Source organism: Diabrotica virgifera, chromosome 1 (assembly GCF_917563875.1).
Source record: "Diabrotica virgifera virgifera chromosome 1, PGI_DIABVI_V3a".
NCBI classification, from domain to species: Eukaryota; Metazoa; Arthropoda; class Insecta; order Coleoptera; family Chrysomelidae; genus Diabrotica; species Diabrotica virgifera.
Window position 1 is genome coordinate 36019913 of NC_065443.1, and position 23664 is coordinate 36043576.

Sequence of the window (23664 nt, forward strand, 5' to 3'; positions counted from 1 at the left end):
AGAGTAACAATGTCTTCAAACGAATCAAAATATTGCCGCCCGTCCGTTGGACGGACAGCCGGGCGGGCGGCAATCTATAAATCGCGCTTAAGTGTCAATGGAATTTTTCATTAATCGTTTTAAAGCATATTTTACGTTGAAACAAAGTAAAGGACCCGCTCTTTGGCGCTCAGCGCCCCCAACATCCCGGCGCCCGTGTGCACCGCACACCCTGCACAATAGGTAAAGCCGCCTCTGCAAAATGGACACAAGTCTGGTTTTATTTTTTTTCTGGTATATCAAGGGGTGATTATTATGAGACTAACTTTTTCTTAAACAATTTGGCCCCGGAATTTAAATGGGGTAATTTGTGGTTTTTGCGAAACGTAGGTAGACATTCCTGTACGTTTTGCAAAAATTTCCTAAGAAATATGAAGAGTATTTCCTACTGTTTATTTTCCGACAACATATGTCTATCACCCACCGTTTAGCGGGGGTGGCGCCACAAAGTTGATAAGATTTTAAAAAAGATGTTTTTTAAAAAAATTATTTTTTCCTAACTGTATTGGAAATCAAGAAGAAACCCTGCGGCAATTAATCACAAATAAGTGGCTGATTTTTTGGTATAGGTTTCATTTAAGGACAATTGCCCATCTTTTAATTACAGGGTGTTACATGTCAAAAAACACCTTTTTATACCATCTGAACCGCTTATGTTAGAGTAAACAAACTTTCAGCGATTATCCACGTACTGGTGGTATTTACAAATTTGTATAATGCACCCCACTTTTTCCCCGGAACCACCCAAAAATGAAAATTAATAAAGAAAGTGATTTTCTTGGAATCCTTCACACACCAAGCCATTTATTAAAATTCTTCATATATTGTGCAAGTTCTTATTACCTGTAGCAACCCCTGCAGCAAAGAAAAAATAAATAAAATGGGAGGTTCAAAAAAAAATTCTTTTGCTTTTTGACCCATATGGGCATATGCTCCATCAATGGAGTTTTTTATAAATATATATGGTTATTGCAACATCCCTGCTGAAACTACCCCTATCCCTGAAAATAAACTGCGGAAACTACCCCTATCCCTTGGCGAGCATTTTTTTATATAATTTGATCATAAGCGGGTGCATAAAAAGATATCTTACACTGAGTATTTTATTTATGCACATAATACCTATAAATATTTAAAATAATCTCTCCCCTACTGATCGGTCATAACTCATATTCCTCAATTTACTGCTCTGATCACAATCATTTACAATTACAGCAGGATCGCAATCATTTACAATTACTGCAAAAAAATTTATCAGAATTTAATGACAAAGACAACGTAGTTTTCACTCGGGGTGTTGACTATGCTAATATTTTTATTTATCATAATAAATTGTATAGTACCCTCGGAGATCCATGGAAAAAATTTACACACAAAATAACAAAATTCAGTTTGGCAACACTGTGCGAATGTTGATAGTAACATATCCTTTTTAAGATAAGCACAACTGTAATTTAGTCCACACAAATTAATATATTTTTTTTTGCCAACAAAAATGAGATTTTTCAACCAAATAATGTTTCAAATATGATGTTCAAAATAATTTTTAATTGGGTTCTGCTAATGGGCTTGCTTTTTTTGTCATTAAAGTAAAAAAAAAAACTAAATTTTACTCATTAAATCAATGTTGTCCGTTTATCGTCTTAATTATTTTAACTGTACTAATATCCGTTGTGTAATTCTGAATGATTAATAGGTCGTTAAAACATTTTATCTGTAGCGGCTTCTGGAATATCTTAAAAATATCGAATTTCATTGATAAAATGCGCATATTCCACCGATCTTCGCTTCGACTATACCTAGGTACCATCCGTATTCATTTCAGATAAGTCCATCTCGCAAACAAAAATAAGTAAAAATAAACATCTGGCGGTGAGTCACGCGTCCCACGGCCCAAGAAAACTGTACTCCGATGACAAACGTTCCCAAGCGAGACCTGCGAACGAATGAACTGATAGTAGGATGCGCAGAACTGTCTAAGCAGTTCACCGGTGCAGGTTGTGTCTCGCTTAGGTTCAATTTGCGCCGGGCCTTTGGATCTTTCTTGTGTGTTGATGGGTTTAGTTTTGGACTGGATAGATCTCAGGATGTTGGTTGTTTCGAATATTGTGATATTGTAGTTGTTTCTATTCTATTTTTTGTATTAATTTTAATAGTTGTTTAGTCAGATCTTGTCCTCCGTACTGTAGGAGTTCGTTCGATATTCTGTCCTCTCCTAGTGATTTTATATTTTTTAATTTTCTTAATGCTTCCTTTATCTATTATTCCTCGATGTTTATTTCTTCATTTGCCGTAACTTCAGGTGTTGGTGGTTCATTATCTTCACCTTTAGCAAGTAGAGATCGGAAATAGCCTGCCCATGTTTCCATTTGAATGTGTTTTTATTAATTTGTTCATCTTTTTTCTTTGTCCTCTGATCATTCTTCATTATTCTTTTTGTGTTCCGCTGAAGTCGTGTTTCATCTGTTTTGAGAAGCTCTGCCACTGTTCCCTTTTTATTTGTCTGATTAAAGTATTTGTTTGGGCGGAGGTAAATTCCTCACCAACCAGTAAAACCATATAATCCGACAGGTATTTTCCTCACCAAATTTAAGGGTTTCTATTAATCCGGTAGGTATTTTCCTCACCAACTCAATCAGGTAATAAAATAAAAATATAGATGTAATGTAGATGTAAATATATATAGAATGATTATTATGGAAGCATCCGAAACCCGAATTAAAGACATTTTAATTCCTTACATTATATGTAATAATAGTTTATAATATAGATAATATTCAAAATGTATAAATTATTATTTAATATTTACTATTATACTAAGAGACACACTTTACAAAATCTATTTCATTTGATTAGATTGATATCTTTAATACATTTATTTTTCAATTTCAGTTTAACTTCTTTATCTTTGATAGGTTGTGCAATATGTAAACTTTAAATTTTAACATACGTATATATCTAAAATTCTTTAATTTATTGTAAGAAGATATATCATATGGATGGATGCGTATTATAAAACGATGAATTAAAATGCGAATGAAAAGATTCGTAAGCATTCGTAGTACGAATAACAGAAGAATTTGCCTCTGTCCACAAATATGGGGAGAATGTGGTATTTTCGTCTATATAAGTTTCAACTAAATAATCAACATATCTATCTAAAATTTCATTTTCTGGTTTGCATGACATTAAATCAAACACAAAACAATCTGATTCGTCTTCTGGTTTTATATACAATATGGAAGGCCAAAAGTCTGTTTGAGCCACTTACATACTTCAGAATCATTTTTGTATATTCTGATGTTAAATCGAGAGACTGAATTTTTCTATACCAAGCTTGGTGTAGGTGAAATCTACAACCATGTATTTCAGTGTTCGGACACATTTGAATGATTGCATTATGAATAGCCTTTTCAAAATCTACAAAAATTTTACTAGGATTAAACTCAATTTTGAGAGCTTTAAAAATTTCTGATTTTAACAAATAAAAAAATTGTTGTAAGTTTTTGTTTTTTTGTTTGGCAGTAAACAGCATAATAAAGAAATATAATGCCCATTAATTGGCCCACGACTAGTAAATAATTGCAAATAATATGTGGTACAGTAAGAAATGTGCCATACATACATACGAGAGGGGCAAAATTATGGATAAATTCAGTTTCTCTAAAATGGACGATTTTGGAGACAAATCCGGAAACAGATCGATTTTTATTTTTAAATTACAATTTTTTGGCCTATATTTCATACTAGTGACGTCATCGATCTGAACGTGATCACGATTACGTAGTCGATGATTTTTTAAAATGGGAATAGAGGTCGTATGGTAGCTCATTTAAAAGGGTATTTAATTCTGTATTCAGTAATATAAACATTTACATAATTATTTGTACAGGGTGGCCAAAAAATAATTCTTTGAATAAATTAATTGACGCAAAAAGAAGAATGTTTATTTGACTCAAAATAAATTCCATTGCTGCCAGATAATAGAAAAAAATGTTTATTTGGCAAATAAACATTGCTTTTCGCTTAAATGAAATGTTCAAACTGCCAAGAGGTAGGTGAAAGGTTGTTTGAGTTTTAATATAAGTGAAAAGAAATATTTATTTGTAAAATAAACATTTTTTCTACTCTCTACTCTGATACAATGCATTTAGCAGTACAATGCATTTTGATTTAAATAAATTACATACCTACATTCTTCTTTCTGCGTCAATTAATTTAATTCAAAAATTATTTTTTTAGTTACCCTGTAAAAATAATGATGTTAATGTTTATATTATTGAATAGAGAATTAAACAACCTTTCAAATGAGCTACCAAAATGTGACTAGTATGAAATATATGCCACAAAATTTTAATTTAAAAATAAAAATCGACCCGTTTCGGAATTTTTTCCAAAATCATCCATTTTAGAGAAAATGAATTTATTCCATAATTTTTCCCCTCTGTGTATAAAATTCAATGTGGCTAAAAGTCTTATATTTGTTTCACAACTAAATACAATTATCTTACTTTTGACACAGTTTATAAAGAGAAAATTTTCCCCTTGGTTTTTTTTTGAGCAGAGCTCTTCACAAATTCTTAAACCTCATTAATATTGGAAGGAAGTCGACTAGGCATCATTTTTCGTCGATCATTATATATATAATTCTTATGTAACTGACATCAATCGTAGAGGAAAGGATGCAAATATGGGCTACCCATTTTGTTTTTCTTTGTAAAAAAAGAATAAAGATTCTATTTTATTTCCAAAGGTATGTAAGAATACCTACATTTAGTTATTTATAACCTGCCCAAAGTCCAAATTGATTTAAAAATATACAAGTGTTTTAAATGTACAAATAATGAAAAATTGTACTTTTGCGCCGTTTGAATAATGATCCTAAATATGGGCTACCCCGAGAATGTGTCATAAATTTGTGTGAAGTGAGATAAATGCGTGACAAATATATTTTAATATCTAAAATATAAAAAATACATCAAATAACCCATATGCTAAAACTATTTGCAAACGTCACACACATATTCTCCTTTTTCGGCCCCAGCGCACTCGTTATGTGCCCACAAATGGCACAGAAGCACTTGACCCATTTTTCACAAAGATTATACTCTGAAAAAAGGGCTTCGCAAAACATACACGTTACGTCAGCTGCGTCTTGTGGAGGCTGTGTAGAAGGAAACTCATTGTAATCACTCTCATCATCTGCAGGCACATATTCCTCCTCATCCTCGCTACTAGAACCCGATTTCTTTTTTTGGTTCTTTCTGACTTTGTTAACCTGCTTACGTTTTCCTTTTTTCTTTTTCTTTTCTTTTTCTTTGCCTTTTCCTACTTAGTTTTGCCTACATTGCTACATTGTTCTAAATATGGGCCACTAGCCCATAATGAAAACAGAGGCATAGCCCATATTGTAAACACGCTTGCTTTGCACAACAAAAGAAGTTATGTCTAAAAGCAGACAATTTGAAGAAAACTCATTAGCATATATCAAAGACTAATAATAGAGCTTCAACGTGACACAGACGTTTTTTTGAAATTCGTGTTTATTTTTAAATACTGGAATTTATCAACTTACCCGAAAAAGTTTTGACACTCGCACCAACCGACAAACAATTATTATAAACTGGGAAATATCTACCACAGTGGCGACATCGCTACGGTGATAGTTTAACTTCGTCAAATACCGTTTGCAATAGTCAAAATGTAGAGATCTGCAACGAATAGCTGTGAAACCCACCTAGCCCATATTACAAGACCAGCCCATATTTGCAGCCTTTCCTATAGTATTTATTTTAGGCAAATTAGCTGCCAGCTCTTGACGTATAATTTTTACTGGTTTTTCAGTTAGATTCTCTTCGGATTTACGTTTACAAGAGTTAGAAACAATTTTCGGATATATCTCTGACGATCTGGTTCATGATTATCTATGTTGTAGGATACTTCGAGATATTGTAAAATTTGCACCAATAGTAAAAAATTTCGCCCTACAAGTTGTTTTATTACACCTCCAGAACACTTCTTCACTTTTTAAAACTTTCACTTTATAAAAAACAAAATTTTCAAATACATACCAGTAAAGGTTTACCGCGATTACTTTCTATTAAACATACCATTTTTGTCAAAATTCCAATTGTGACTAAAAATAAAATACTATAAATAACTAATTAATTATTATTATAGTTACCTACCTACTGTAATTTTATAGTAGATAAAAATAATTCCCTTGAATGCCATTTACGATCTACCTGAAAGAACCATTTCGGTTTTGGTGAGGAAAATACCTGTGGGATTATGAAATACCCTTCCAAACGCAGGTAAAAAAATATTTTGGTGAGGAAAATACACCCGCCGATTCGTTTCGTTTCTGATTCAAAAGCCTTTCTTCTTTTCTGTATTATCAAAAGCCTTTCTTCTTTTCGTCACTTCCTCTATAAACCAGAGGGTTTGCTTTTTTGATATGTTATTATTCGGTACAATACATTGTGATTTAATCACATGTAATTATAATATTTAACTTGAACATGTCACAAGATAACAGTTTCATAATATCACGATACCTATATCTACATATTCAGTTGTCGGGTTCAACTATCATGAAAGTTGAAAGCAAAAAACCCATGAATTTAACCTAAAAGCTAAATTAAAAATATCATTTTAGATTTATTATGGATGATCTCTTCCAACCAATAGGTGGTCTTTTAGTTTATTCCGAGGAAGATCAAAGTCAAACCATTGCAAATTGTATTGAAGGTTACATTAGAGACCTCTACAAATTGGGAGTGTATGTTATTGGCTCTATTTCGCCACCTTTTCCACTTTTTAAGGAAGTATTTCAACGGTTTCATCCGGTAAGTATACCTAATATTTTTATACCTATTACCTACTTTTAATCCAAATAACATGCAAGGAAAAGAAACATTGTGGCATGTTTCATTTAAGTATTAAGTATGTTTATATACAGTGCTAGTCAAAAGTCCATACCCCCCTCGTATCTTTGGAACGGTTATACCTATAATAGTAAAATTTGGAGGGAGGAAATACTCAAGACAGGTGACGTAATTATGACAGATGACTTTACAGCGCCACTGTGACAGATAATTTTAAATGGGACCTTTTGGCAAGTGATACCTCGTTTGAAAGGTATTGAAAATACATATTCAGTCATACTAATTTTGTTTGAGTTTAAGCTAATTTTGATGAATAAATGAAATAAATATAAAATTGTAGTTTCGCATTTAATTAATAAAAATTCAAAATTCCGTTTATGATTACTAGTCAAAAAGGTTGACGTTGACGTAAAAAGTACTAGAGAATTGAAAAACGTCAACTTTTTTGACAAAAAATCCATAGGCGGACATCTGAATTTTTATTAATTAAATGCGAAACTACAATATTATATTTATTTAATTTATTCACCAAAATCAAAATCAACTAAAACCCAAAAAAATAGTATGACTGAATAGGTATTTTGAATACCTTTCAAACGAGGTATCACTTGCTATAAGGTCCCATTTAAAATTATCGGTCTCAGTGGCTCTGTAACGTCATCTGTCACTATTACGTCACCTGCCATGACTAGTTAAGAAGCTTACGTCCGTTTATTTCCTCCCTCCAAATTTCACTATTATAGGTGTAACCGTTCAAAAGATACGAGGGGGGGTACGGACTTTTGACTAGTACTGTACATCTATACATATACAGTGAGGACGTTTGAGTTGGAATAAATTCATTATCTCGAGAATGGGCGAATTTGGAGAAAAATCCTGAGACAGGTCGATTTTTATTTTTAAATTATAACTCTTTGGCATATATATCATACTAGTGACGTCATCCATCTATACGTAATGACGTAATCGATGATTTTTTAAATGAGAGTAGGGGTCGTGTGATAGCTGATTTGAAAGGTTATTTCATTCTCAATTCAGTAATATAAACATCAACATAATTATTTATACAGAGTGTACAAAAAAAATTATTAAATTAATTTACACAAAAAGAAGAATGTAAGCTTTTTGTTTAATTCAAAATACATTTTACTGTTGTCAGAAAAACAGGTAATACTAAATAAATAAACATTGCTTTTCGCTCAAATTTAATGTTCAAACTACTAAAGAAACAGGTGGTTGGCAGTTTTAACATTGAATTTAAGCGAAAAACAATGTTTATTTTTCAAATAAACATTTCTTTCTGTTTTCTGACAGCACTAAAATATATTTTGAAATAAATGAATTACACACATTCTGGTTTTCGTCACCATTAATTTAATTCCAAACATTTTTTTGGACATCCTGTACAAATAATTATATTAACGTTTACATTACTGAATAGAGAATTAAAATAACCTTTCAAATGAGCTATCACACAACCCCTGCTCTTATTATAGAAAATCATCGATTACGTCATCACGCACAGATGGATGACGTCACTAGTATGATATATATATACCAAAAGTCATAATTTAAAAATAAAAATCGACCTGTCTCGGGATTTCTCTCCAAATTCGCCCCTTCTCGAGATAATGAATTTTTGACGTTTCGATTACCCACTCCAAAAATCGTTCTCAAAACAGATTATTGTAAATATCCTGGGAAGATTTTTTGACATAGATTTATTTATTATTTTTTTATTTAGCTTAAAAATTTCTCGATAACTAAGGTCATGGGCATGGTACAGTTGACTTAGAAATCAAGATTACATAATATAGTGTAGTGTATGTGTTGAGTAAATGTCTTGTTACTTAGTAAAGTCGACTTCCTTGTCTTTACAAAGAGATGCTTATCGGATCCGAACGTCTGCGGTCCGTCATGTCAGTACCTATCCTCGATTTAAATTAATAACAAATAGGTTTATAGACTATATTTAACAAATATAGGCTATAAAATCTTCCCAGAATTTTTAGAATAATCTTTTTGAGAACGATTTCCTTTTTTTGTGAAAGATGATTTACAACGTATGCTGCACCAATTTAACATAACCGCCAGAAAATTTAACATGTTAATTTCCCAAAAAAAAACAAAATGCATGGTTATAACAGCAGATCCAATAAGATGTAAATTGGAACTGGAAGGTCAGATAATAGAAGAAGTGATGGAGTTTAAATACCTTGGCGCCACACTATCTAGCTACGGAAGGCTCGATACAGAAGTGGAAGATTAAGTGAATAGAGCAAACAGCCGCAGGTTGCCTGAATGACATAATATGGAGAAATAAAAATATCGGAAAAGAAATGAAAGGCAGAATTTACAAAACAGCCATCAGACCAATAATGACATAGACATATACGCGGCAGAAACACGACCCGACACAGAGAGGACAAAAAAATTGCTCGAAACAGCGGAGATGAAAACCCTTCGAAAAATCGATGGTAAAACTCTGTGGGACAGAGCTAGAAGTACAGATATACGATGGAGATGCAAGGTGGATAACATTAATAACTGGGTAAGAAACAGAAGAATAAAATGGAATGACCACATAAGCTGGTTCCTTAATAGGAAGACGATCAGTAGGAAGACCACGAAAACGACGGAACGACAACTTACTAGAGGCATATTGATAAAATAGACAGAGTCATGTCTATACAAAAAGAAGAAGAAGAAGAAGAAGAAGAAGAGAACGATTTATAATAATAGTCTCCCGTTTTATACCGCTCACGTGGCTTTGGGAGTATAGCAGGGTAGTCTGCTATATCTAGGGCCTACGGTATACAAGGAAGGTAACAGGGCCAGTGCTACGCTTCAACCGCCTATTATTACCCCTGGTTTTACCCAAGGTACTCATTTTATTCAGGCTGAGTCGACCTGGGGCCTATAAACATTTTTAAAAATGTCTAGTTGTTCTTGCCGGCGGTAGGATTTGAACTCCGGACCACCGGCACGCTAGCCTAGCACACTACCACTCGGCTACGCCGGCCCCTAGAGAACGATTCCGGATAGAGAACGATTTCCGGAGTGGAAATCGAAACATCAAATATTTAGTTAATTAAAAACATAATTTTCGTTACGCCAATAATATTAGCTCAATCACATATAAACATAATTCTTAAAAATGAATAAAACATAGTGAAGCAAATTTTTTTTAAGTAATTGAAGTTAGTTACTAATGCACATCTGTTTTGGCGAGACTACTTACAGCTCTAACTTAAATGGTTAAATAAAACTCAGAAACTTAACTTTTTTGCGATTGCTTGCAATTATTCAACCGCAAATACCTACTGGTTTACTGGCTGAACTTTTGTAGAAAATATAATATTGTGGGCCGAAAAATTTTTTTCTGTAAAATAACAACACCTGAGGTCAAAAAAGTTGCGTTGTACTAAAACACATATTTTAAGCCCAAAATGAGTAGCTAAAAATATGTTTCTCCACTGTCACAAAGGCGCTATATTTGTTTAATATAAAAAGTCATTATGGCGGTGAAATAAATTTAAAAAAATAATTTTTGCAAACGTAGATCTTCATATCTTTTTATTACCTAATTTTTGAATCGTCAGGGTTATTTATTTTGTCTCAAAAAAATAATCTCAAAAAAAAGTTAAAATAAAATCTGTATTTTTGTGGCGGGTTCATGTATATTTTGTTTTATAACGTATACTTTATTTCGGTATTTCGTTACTACATAATAAATCGACAAAACTTAATTTAGAGACCTACTTTAAAAAATGTAGCGAAATACCCAAAATAAAGTAGGGATACGTTAGCATAAAAAAAGAAGAACAAGAGAAAAGGAAAGAATTGGGGTTCAGAACGATTTTATTCCATTATTTCTTCTTGGTCTTTACTTTATGGGCGGAAAGACAACACTTTATTGGTGATTTGTCTGTCAGCTGCACGGGTCCCTTGGAAACCGACTGTAAGTTTGCGAAATTTTTTTGTAGCTTCATTTTCAAAAAAAGAATCATCAATTGACGAATTCCACAGCGACGATCTTAGTACAGAGCAAAAATACCTGTACGATATTTGTCAAGCAGTTAAACGTGGTGTTTGTTGAGAACAACTTTCTACATTTTCGCTGGCTTACCACTGCTTCCAGTAACCTTCAGTTATATGTAGCAACCAGAAACCCATAGGAAAAATAACAAAATCCAAACAATTTTGTAATGATAGTGTACGCGCCCATGTACGTCTTAAGGCTTAACCGTCATGAATTTATGGTTTAAGACCAAGAAAAATAATAAAAACCAAACAATTTTGTAATGATAGTGTATGCGCCCATGTACGTTTTAAGGCTCAACCGTCATGAATTTATGGTTCAAGAGAATAAGACTCTGCGACTATTTACTACCAAAATTAGGATTTAGTCTACAAAAGCTTTCACAGAAATGGACACTTTGGAGTCCAGAAAATATTATTTTGGCTGTGTTATTTGACGAACGTAAACACATAAGACTACTGGGATTCCAAAGAATTTTGAAGAGTAGACGGTTAAGTTACAACGATCAGTGACGTCTCGTAGTACCAGAATTGAATACCTACTTTGAAGTTATCGACTGCCACAAAGTTTTATGGACAGAGCCTCCCGTAGGGAAGGAAGGGAAGTTGTTAAAAATCCCCAGTCTTTTGGCATATGTAACAGCCTACCCTTATCACACGTAAGCGGTTGAGAGGTCCGTCAAAATAGTAACAGAAGCATCAGGACCGCGTTTAGGTCAATTGCCGCCCTAGCCAATTCTCTAGTAGCCGCCGTTCAACATATACCATTTTTGTGTATTTTTGCTTTTGCTGCCCTTTCATAATTTGCCGCCCTAGGCAATTGCCTATATTGCCTAATGGATAAAGCAGCCTTGAGAAGCATGAGCATGAGATTCTACATGTGGTAGTAAAAAGAGAAGGTTATATAAAGAACAGACCGAAATCAAGAGAAGATATGCCAAAATATGAATCAAAAGAATACTTTTCTTGAAATGATCTGTTTGTTACTTAAAAGAGTTAACATTCTGTTTTTTATAGTTATAGTTTTATACTTTAGTTAGACTGTTCTGTATTTTTGTTTGCTTTTTTTGTATTCAAAACAAAATCGACTTTAGCCCATATAATATACAGTAAAAAATATAGGTTTTTGAAAATTCTTATTTTTTATCAAGCTTTGTGGCAGTGGAAAAAATTACTTAACCAAGATACTATGATGTCAGTTATCTTATTAAATATTTTTTTGGCTAAGGCGATGATAATAAATTAAAAAAAAACTAATTTGACATATATTAGATGATTATATTTTTTCGTAAAAATCTCATTCTTATACTGCGTAACTTGGAACCATATGAGAAACTTTTTTAATATCAATTTTACGAAAAAAGTTATTCTTCATGAAGTGCTCTGCATAGTCTAAAACTTAATACGAATTAAAAAAAATACGAATTTCGCTCAAGAGTAAAGTGTCTTTATATTTGACAATATCAAAAATTGTTATTCAGAAAAGTTGTTTGTAATTAAAAATTATGTTATAATATGCACTTACACTCTTCTAATTGAAAAAAAAAATTGAAAATTTTCCTCAAATCACGGATACCTAACATCATTTTTATTAAGATAACTCCGTTATTATTAATTTTGCCAAAAAAAATTAATCTTTATAAAACTGTCTGAATAGGCAGAAAACTAAGATGCAATCATAAAATATAAATTTTTTTCAATTTTATACGAGGTATGTCAAAAAATATGAATTTCGCTCAAGAGTAAAATACCTTTATAGTTCACAATATTGCAACTAGAAGGGTGCAATTGCATATTTAAACATAGTTTTTAATTCTGAACGACTTTTTATAATAACAAATTTCAATATTGTGAAAAATAAAGGTACTTTACACTACAGCGAAATTCATATTTATTGACATACATACCTCGTATAAAATTGACAAAATTTAATATCGTATAATTTTATCTTAGTTGTTAGACTATGCAGAACGTTTTATAAAGAATAATTTTTTTCTATAACCGTGTTAAAAATGCAATTTTTAGCACTCCATACGAGCGTTAAAAATGCTACTTTAAGGCACTAGTGCTTTAAAATATTTTTAAGGCACTGCAGTTCGTATTGACCGTATAGGCAATTTTGATGTAATGTCAAAAAAATATAAAAATGGAATGTCAGTCAAGTTCAAGTAAAAGTTTTTGTAGATATTGTCCTGTAATTACGTTTGTAGAAAAAAATATTGTATGATATGCGTGTTAAAAAGTACAACATTTTTAAGGCACTCATGTGAATTGCAGAACTCGCTATCGCTCATTCTGTAAACTTTCACATGCGTGCCTTAAACGTGTACTTTTAACACTTATATCATAAATAACTATTTTTTTCGTAAAATTAATAATAACGGAGCTATCATAAATACAACTGATGTTGGGTGTCCGTGATTTGAGGAAACAATTAGAAGAGTGTAAATGCAGATTATAACATAATTTTGAATTACAAACAACTTTTTTCAATGACAATTTTCGATATTGTGAAATATAAAGACACTTTACACTTGAGCGAAATTCATATTTTTGGACATACCTCGTATATTATTGATAAAATTTGATATCTGATGATTGCATCTTAAGTTTTAGACTATGCAGAGCACTTTATAAAGAATAACTTTTTTTTTCGTAAAATTGATATTAAAAAAGTTTCACATATGGTTCCAAGTTACGCAGACACACTGTATAGCTCTGTGGCAGTGGAAAAAATTAAATAAATAATAAAACAAAACACTGTTAAATAAGTTATCTTATCATACATATTTTCTGAAGTCAGGAAACGTAATTAAAAAAACAAAATAAAAACACATTACTCAACGGCCCACCCTAATCGATATAGATCAAAAAGTTTACATACTTTATTTTAAATAATGTCGAAATAGAAATGAACTAAGAAAGTCAAAAAATAATATTTTGATTTTTAAATAGATTGGAATGGTCTCTATAAAATTTGAAGTTGGTCTTTTATTTATATGTCATGTAATAAATGGTCTGCTTCGAGACATAATTTTTGGGTCTAGTTGGTCTGGAATCCCAGATCTTTAAAGTAAACAACTCTCAATTTTTTTAATCTATCTTTAGGGAACCATTGTCGTATGTTTGGCGACTTAATATCATACATTTTGTCTTAGAAACATTCATTTTTGGCCCTATTTCTCTTCCTGTCGTATTTACGCATTTCAACCAGTCTTGAAGGTCCTGGAGTCTGGAGACTATCACAGAAGATAACAGTGTCTTCAGTGTATTAATGAATTCACCACTAATTTGCACTCAAAAGTCCTTATCTTGCAAAGCCTGTTTGAAAATTATATCCGAGTAAATATTAAATAACAGCGGAGATAGAAATCATCCCTGGCTGACGCCTCTTTGCTCTTTGAATGAAACCGGTGGCTACCAAAATCCCGACAGCCAAAATCCCAACAGCCAAAATCCCGACGGCCAAAACACCGACACGCCAAAACACCGACACGTCAGAATCCCGACAGGCCAAAATCCCGACATGCAATCCTCGTATAAGTAAAAATTCCGGCCACTACATTTTGAATAATTATTGTTTCCTTTTCAAATGCAATACCAAATCATATTATAGAGTATTAAAATTGAAAAATTAATTACTTACTAATAAGTACGGGTACTAATTTTTATGTATTTTAAAAGAAAAATTTATTAAACACTTCATTTTATAATATAGTAGCAATCTGATTCTCGAAGTGTGAACATGTACCGTCATTCAAAGCGCTAGAGAACTTCCTTATCGTAAAACTACCTAATTAACTAGTAATCTTGCTATCAGCATCAAAAAATTGTTAAAGTAAAAAGTAACAAAAACTAAGTGATTAGTGAAACAAACAAAAGAAATATGTTCCCTTCTAGGAATTTATTAGGATTTAATAATAATGGCCAACCAATTTATCAACAAATAAATACTATACAGGATGTCCCTACAATAAATAACCAGAACCAGTCAAACCAAACAGCAGTAAAACCGCAAGTACCATTTTTGTATTTTAATCAAACACCATCTAACCAGATAACAAATCAAATGTCATGCCTAAACCACATACCTATTCCAACCCAAATAGGTATACCAAACCAAGTACAATTTCCTAGTCAATCAACTGCACAAAATATTCAAAACACTCAAAACCTTATTCAGTTAAAATACACAACATTATCCACAAACCCTCAATGCTCACCCTCATCATCACAAAACACCAATAACTACACGGATAGCGATAGCGTCATAGAACTTAACGAAACAGAAAACGAAAATAAACATCCTTGGCAGAAGTTGGCAATAAGAGAAAAAGGTGAAAAGACAAACAACTTCAGAAATTCCCAACCAAATCCAAACACAAAACAGATTTGATTCCCTCTCAAAAGAAAATCTAGATGAACAAACAGACAATTTATCAAATACACAAAACACAAATATCACCAAAAAAGATCCCTCACCGCCACCAATCTATATTTATAGAGTTACTGACTATAGTGCAATGATAGCAAACCTTTCAACTGCAACTGCGGCAGGAACCTATTACACCAGAACCATTTCAAATAATACAGTAAAAATTAACCCTACAAACTCAGACACCTACAGGACACTCATACAGCACCTTAGAAAAGAAAACATTGTACATCACACTTACCTACCAACCGAAACAAGAGAGAGCTATAAAGTTGTCATAAGAGGATTACACCATTCAATACCCACAGGAGATATCTCGCATGAATTAAATAATAAGGGTTTTAAAGTTCCAACGCAACATAATTAATGTTAGACATAGAGTTACCAAAGAACCATTGCCTTTATTCTTTGTCGATATAGAGCCAAATGAAAAAAAAAACATATTTAACCTGCAAGTCCTACGACACTGCATAATAACAGTAAAACCACCTAGAATAAAAAATACAATAGTACAATGCACAAGGTGTCAAACATATGGGCACTCAAAAAGTTACTGCCTGAGGCCATTCGCCTGAGTTAAATGCGGTGGATCACATGACACAAAAACCTGCAAAAAGCACGCGATACACCAGCAACATGTGCCTTATGTAATGGCAATCATCCAGCAAACTATAAAGGATGTGCTATATATAAAGACCTAGTAAATTCGAAAAACAAAAATATAACAAGCAGCATTCCTATACCTAGAGTTGCAAGCCTAAATAATAATAACACTAATGCTCACCACATACACCAATCACACGTAACATATGCTCAAATTGCAGCAACTAATACTTCTTCACAAGACAACAACAATAATTCAGACCTTTCAAATAAACTTACAGAATTCCTCAACGAATTTAAAAATATATTTGCACAATTAATAAACCAAAACAGCATGATACTAAGCATGCTTACAACAGTGATAAATAGAACGTCGTAATGGCTAACTCACTTAGAATAATAGAGTGGAACGCAAATGGTCTAACAAACCATGTGCAAGAAATTAAACTATTTCTAAAATTGTACAAATTAGACATCCTGCTTATATCGGAGAGTCACACAACTGAGAGGTCTTTTATAAAAATTCCACTGTCTATTACGCAAACCATCCAGATGGAACAGCCCATGTTGGTTCAGTTGTAATAATTCGTACAGCTATAAAACACTACGAACTTGCTCCATATATCCCCAACAAAATTCAGGGTACTATCATAAAAGCACATGCGCTCACCTTTCCATTAACAATAGCTTATATCTACAGCTCACCACGCCACACCATCAATCTGGAGGAATACAGAGAGTTTTTTGAATAACTTGGCTCACATTTCCTAGTGGCAGGGGACTGGAATGCAAAACATACAACCTGGGGAGCAAGACTGATATCTCCAAAAGGCAGAAATCTATTAAAGATCATACAAGATAATAACCTGAAATACCTAACAACTGGTACCCCCACATACTGGCCCACTGATAACAACAAAATTCCTGATCTGTTAGACTTTGCTATAACTAAGGGAATACCTGAAATACACAGCGACATCACCCCCAGTTTTGATCTACATTCGGACCACAGTCCCATCTTGATTACCTTAAGTAGCAATATAATTTGGAAAGCTCTTGCACCAAGGCTATGTTCCAGTAACACTAATTGGGTTCAATCAAAGAAGAAATCAATGAAAAAATATCTCTTGACGTTCGACTCGAGCACAAAAACGATATTGAAGAAGCTGTAAAATATTTAACGGAACAAATACAACAGGCCGCTTGGAAAGCTACTCCTGTAAAGGAAAAACCCATTGATGAAAGGTACAGTATACCCCTCCACATTAGAACACTAGTAGAAGAGAGAAGAGCCCGTCGCAAATCGCAAAGACCAAGAAACGCGATAGATAAAACAAATCTAAACAGGCTCACACACAGATTTTATTCCGATATCCAAACAGCCAAATACGAATCTTTTGAAAGATATGTCAGAAACCTTTCTCTTGATGACAACTCTCTTTGGAAAGCCACAAAGAAATTCAAAAAGCCGCTAGTAATGAAATCACCAATTAGGAAAAATGATGGAACCTGGGCTCGATCAGATATAGAAAAATCCAACAGATTTGCAGAACATCTATGAACCGTCTCCTCGACCCCACAGGCCAACGATATTAACGACGAGAAAATTAGAGACTTCCTCAATGCACCCTGTCAGCTATCATTACCACTAAAATACTTCTCACCAAACGAAGTCCGTAACGAAATCAACCTGCTTAACCCTCATAAAGGACCAGGATTTGACCTTATAACTGGCGAAATCTTAAAAAAAACTCCCAAGAAAAGGTGTCTTCTTAATAATCATTATTTTTAATAGACTCCTGAGACTATGCTATTTTCCAGTGCAATGGAAGTATGCACAAATTATAATGCCACCTAAACCTGGTAAACCTCTAACTGAAGCCAGTTCGTACAGACCAATAAGTCTCTCTTCTCTTTAAAATAAAAACTCAGCTAACTGACCAAATCTACCTCCTCCTTAATTCATACTTGTACGACAGATACTTCCAAGTTAAATACGAAGGTACTCTATCCAACTATCACCAAATAAAATCCGGAGTACCTCAAGGCAGTGTACTTGGCCCATTCCTTTACCAAATATTCACTGCTGATATTCCTATTAGCGAAAATACACTAATGGTAATATTTGTGGATGACGCTGGCATACTAGCATCAGACATCAACGAAATATTAGCATTTAACAAATTGCAAAATCATCTCAACGAACTAGAAGACTGGCTTAAATGCTGGAAAATAAACGTCAACACAAACAAGTCTTGTCAAGTAAATTTCACAAATCGACGAATTAGATGTCCACAAGTACACCTAAATAATTCACCTATACCAATAAAAACAGAAGTAAAGTACCTGGGCCTTCATCTAGACGAAAAACTTACTTGGAAATCACATATTGCAGCCAAACGACGACACCTCGACCTAAAAGTTAAAAATATGAGCTGGCTAATCAACAGAAGATCGCAACTTTCATTAGAAAACAAACCGACCATCTATAAAACAGTACTCAAACCAGTGTGGACATACGGAATCGAGCTGTGGGGCTGTAGCAAACCATCCAGGACCAAAATACTACAGACATTCCAGTCAAAAACTATTCGTATGTTAGCTAAAGCCCCATGGTATGTGTCAAACCAAACCCTTCATGCAGATCTCAATCAATGATGTGATTGCTGACCACTCCAGAAGATACATGAATCGCAGCGCAGATCACCCAAACCATCTCATAGATGAATTATTCAACCCCCCACTGGTTGACAGACGTCTGAAAAGACTTTGGCCAGAAGACCTAGCTGCTAGGTAAATTCCAGGTTGTAAGTGACATGATTATTTCATTCATGGGGGATTCTGACCAATAGAAAGCTACATAAATCTAAATTAAACTGATAATTTTTGATAATTTCCCGTCGTGAAGTATATTACGTTAGATGCCCTTCGTTGCTACGAAAAAAGACATTCAGTGACATTAATGATAATTATTGTTTTAAAAATTATAAAAGTGATGACTTTCAACCGTCAAATTATATTTATAACAACTGTGTGGTTAATTGTACTAATTTGTACTTACATAAATAAATTACAATAAAATTTTGGTTTTGAACAATTTTATTCATGAAATAATCGCAACAAATTGCACTCGATTTCTAAAATTAATATAGAATTTTAGAGCTCTTGTGCAATTACTACTGATAATATCTAGTATCGCCAACCGTCACTAAAGTCATTCATTATTGTACTTATTTGCCCTCATTTGCGGCAGTAAAGTAACATTTTATTGTACTGAAAGAAGAATTTTACTTTGCCTGCCGCGATTAATCAAATTAACAGAGATTAAATGTAAGTGGTCGATGGCAGTAATCGAATGGCGAGTATTTGAGTAAACTTAAAATTTATTTACTTTAATTATTAAAAATATTGTACACAATTGGCGATATTATCAATTAAATTGATGTCAAAAAGGAAAATTCTATAGTATTTTGTAATTATATTCATAATATAAAATAAATTAAAACTTTACCGGTTTAGTAATTATTCAATATTGATAACTATCGATTAAAAATCGAAAGCGGCCATCTTGCAAAAGTTATCTGTCATCACTGTCATTAAATTATTATGACGTCTAAAACTTAAAAAGTTTTTAAATTGTAAATTGTAAGTGTTAAAAACAATATCAAATTTTTGGCGATAAAATTTTGTATGCACCACGTCAGTAAAGACTCTTTATCGAACTCGTCTGTTATTCGCCTCGCTCGCTATGCTCGCTCTGCTCATAATATCAGACTCGTTCCATAAAGAGTAACTTAACTGACTTGGTACATAAATAACTATTATATGAAAGTAAACTTGAATTCAGGATTTGATTATAATATTATTGAACTATACAGTGATGAGCGCACTAATAACCGGCAAAATAACGCAAAAGATGAAAAACATATTAAGTTGTGAGATAAAAAGAGATGAACTTAGTGGATGTGTTAAATTTAGCGATACTAACTTATAGATTGACATTATATTGATTATTTCCCACTTTTAGATATTATATCCGACGAATTTGAGAAATGTCACTGTAACAGTGACAGTTTTAGTTGGCATACTCCTCAGATACGTATAAAGGTGGGAAACAATCAATATAATGTCAATTTATATGCTACTATCGCTAAACTTAACAACTCTACTAGTTTTATTCCTTTTTACCTCACAATTTAATATGTTTTTCATCTTTTGAGCTATTTTGCCGGTTATTAGCACGCTCATCACTGTATATTGACAAAAAAAAATTATTTAATTCATATGTTAGAAATTTTATTTAGAAAATTACTTCATATTAAACGGTAGGTAAATACTTTTGTTTGGTAACAAAAAATAAAAAACAAATGGCCATAAACAAATAACAAGAAATAAATGTAATTATATGTTAAAAAGAAACTTATCAAACCTGTCGGGATTCTGGCCTGTCGGGATTTTGGCCTGTCGGGATTCTGGTGTGTCGGGACTTTGGCTGTCGGGATTGTGGCTGTCGGGATTTTGGCTGTCGGGATTTTGGGGTAGACCCGAATGAAACATTTGTTGGTTAATCTCCCATCGACCAGTACGTAGGTTCACTTCTTCTTTGAGTGCCTCTCCTATCGGAGATTGGATATCATTAGGGCGATTCTAATTTTATTTACTGCTGTTTTGAACAATTCGTTAGTGGTACAGCCAAACCACTCTCTCAAATTTCTCATCCAGGACATTCTTCTACGGCCTGGATTTCTTCGTCCTTGGATTTTTCCTTGCATTATATTTTGTAGGAATGTGTACTTTTGTCCCCTCATCAGGTGGCCTAAGTATTCAAGTTTTCTCTTTTTTATATTCAGTAGAACTTCTGGCTCGTTATTTATTCTGTGTATTACTTCTTCACTAGGTAGAAATTAATTTTTTATATAACCAAAAGTCATTTAAACATGGATTTATGTGCCCGGAATTCTGAATTAATACGATAGAACTGAGATAAGCATACAGATCAAAACTGAATATTCAGTATTAAATTTGATGTTTTTCTGTACTACAGAGACAGCTTCTGCGCTTACTTGACATAACGTGATATTTTATTAAAAAAAAAAACAAATTTTAGGACAAAAATTTCGACGAAGTTCCAGGACCAATTTTATACTCCGTTTTGCCATTTAGAAACATCGTCCACATCTATGATGTACAACATCTCATACTTAAATTGCAGTTGCTGCTTAGGCAAGGTGACATCCGATTTGAGACCATGTTCGGACGACAAAAAGAGTATTTGGTCAAATGGAGCGATCTGTCTTTCGTTATGAATGCACATCCTCAGTTTAAGATATTAGCAACGTTTTTTGCTAGTAATTTACAAATTCCCAAGAGGGTCCATGTATTTAATGATGACATATACAAAATGTATGTTCATTTAGAAAATAACGGTAAGTTGTATCTTTTCAATTTTATAGAATAGAATAGAATAGAATAGAAATATGCTTTATTGTCATGAAAAATTGTACAATTTTATCGACAAAGCTTACAAAAAGTCAAGGAAACAAAACAATAACAATTCAATTTACTAAAATTACATAAATCGTCAGTATAAATTAAAATAATAATAATAATAATGAAGTTAAACAGTTAATCAATTGCACAATTTAAAAATTTAAATAAATTGCAAATTGCATAGTCTACCTAGTAATTAAGTTTAAAAGTTATAGTCCTGTCGCCAGGGGGGGTACAACGGCCTCGTTAATTCAGATGGACTTACCCAAGTTTTTTTTATGTATTTTGACCCGTAGAACACGAATTTTTTGGGTAACAGTTGATCCGGATGTCGATAAGATTGTTATAGACCAAGAACTTGAGGAATCAAATAACAGCGATTTTTGGCAAAACAAAACAATATTTTGTATTTTTTGGGTCATTTTAAGCAAAAAATATTTCTACAAGTTTTTTAGTAGGATGCACAGTTTTCGAGATAAACGCGGTTGAACTTTCAAAAAATCGAAAAACTGCAATTTTTAAACCCGAATAACTTTTGATTAAAAAATAAAATAGCAATTCTGCTTAGCGCCTTTGAAAGTTCAAGTCAAATTATGTCGGTTTTGATTATTTGCATTGCTAAAAATTTATTGTGTTATTGTTAAACAAAGCTACAAACAACTAGTGCGTGAGTGATGTTTCTATGATTTCTCATTTAAAATCGAACGAGTAGGTAGAATAGGTACTAGTGCAATCAAGACTATTTCTATGTTACATGCGTTAAAACGCATGGAAAAGCACGGGAAACCCTACGTGTTTATAGCTTTGTTAAACAATAAAAAAATAAATTTTTACCAATGCAAATAATCAAAACCGATATAATTTGACTTAAACTTTCAAATGCGGTAAGCAGACTTGCTATTTTATTTTTTAATCAAAAGTTATTCGGGTTCAAAAATTGCAATTTTTCGATTTTTTTAAAGTTCAACCGCGTTTATCTCGAAAACTGTGCATCCTACGAAAAAACTTGTAGAAATATTTTTTACTTAAAATGGCCCAAAAAATACAAAATATTGTTTTGTTTTGCCAAAAATCGCTGTTATTTGATTCCTCAAGTTCTTGGTCTATAACAATCTTATCGACATCCGGATGAACTGTTACCCAAAAAATTCGTGTTCTTCGGGTCAAAATACATAAAAAAAACTTGAGTAAGTCCATCTGAATTAACGAGGCCGTTGTACCCCCCCTGGCGACAGGACTATTAAGCTGCTGCATATGACACCCAAATACAGATGAAAAACAACAATAAAAATACTACTTGTGCAAAGGGTAGTGTAATTTCTTAGTTATTGATTAAGAAAATCTTCTACTGCATAATATGGTCTTTCGGTTAGGTAGGCTTTTGTCAGTTGACGGAATTTGGGGAAAGATGCTGCAGATTTAAGTTGTAGAGGGAGATGGTTGTAAAGTTTTTTTGCGGAATATAATATAGATTTCTTTACTAACTCAGATGACGGGGTCGGTAAATAGACGTCAAAGGTAGAATTTCTCGTGAAGTAGTCATGATTAGGTCTTGGTGGAAAGACATGTAGATGTTTACGAATTAAGCACACAGTTTCTAAAATATATAAAGATGGAAGGGTTAAAATTCTCTGATCTTTGAAGTAACTTCTACAATGTGTTGTTCTTCTGAGGCCAAACAGATATCTTATTGCTCTTTTTTGTAATTTGAAAATAACATCGAATTGGGCAGCTGTACCAGAACCCCAAAAAGGAAGACCATAACGAAGATGTGACTCGAACAAAGAAAAATATGTTATTTTGGAAGATGCTAAATTGAGTTCATTCGAAACAGATCTTATAGCATAGCAAGCTGAAAATAGTTTCTTCCTTAACAAATTAATATAGAGGGACCATTTAAGGTTGCTGTCTAAAAAATACCAAGAAATTTTACAGAATCAACAGTACTGATCTGGCTGTTATTAAGAGGTAAGTGTTGGAGAGCTCCTTTATAAGATAATTTATCTACGTTAAACGAGAGTAAATTAGAGTCAAACCAGGTTTTTATTGTAAGTAGATCAGAAGTTATAGTAGCATGAAGAGTTGCAATATTTGAGTTGCTCCAAGTGATACTGGTATCATCAGCAAAAAGAAAAATTTTTCCATCGATTTTTAAACTAGTAATATCAT

At 32.9% G+C, this 23664-nt stretch overlaps 1 protein-coding gene across 2 annotated transcripts in view; it reads left to right on the forward strand.

Moving 5' to 3' along the window:
- The window catches only part of LOC114331384 (uncharacterized), a 217656-nt gene that overhangs the window by 170336 nt on the left and 23656 nt on the right, over positions 1-23664 (forward strand). For both annotated transcript variants that reach the window (XM_050648227.1, XM_050648260.1), the window contains 2 exons: positions 6698-6887; positions 21113-21431. In XM_050648227.1, the coding sequence (XP_050504184.1) occupies positions 6698-6887; positions 21113-21431 (509 nt within the window). The remainder of the gene's footprint in view (positions 1-6697; positions 6888-21112; positions 21432-23664) is intronic.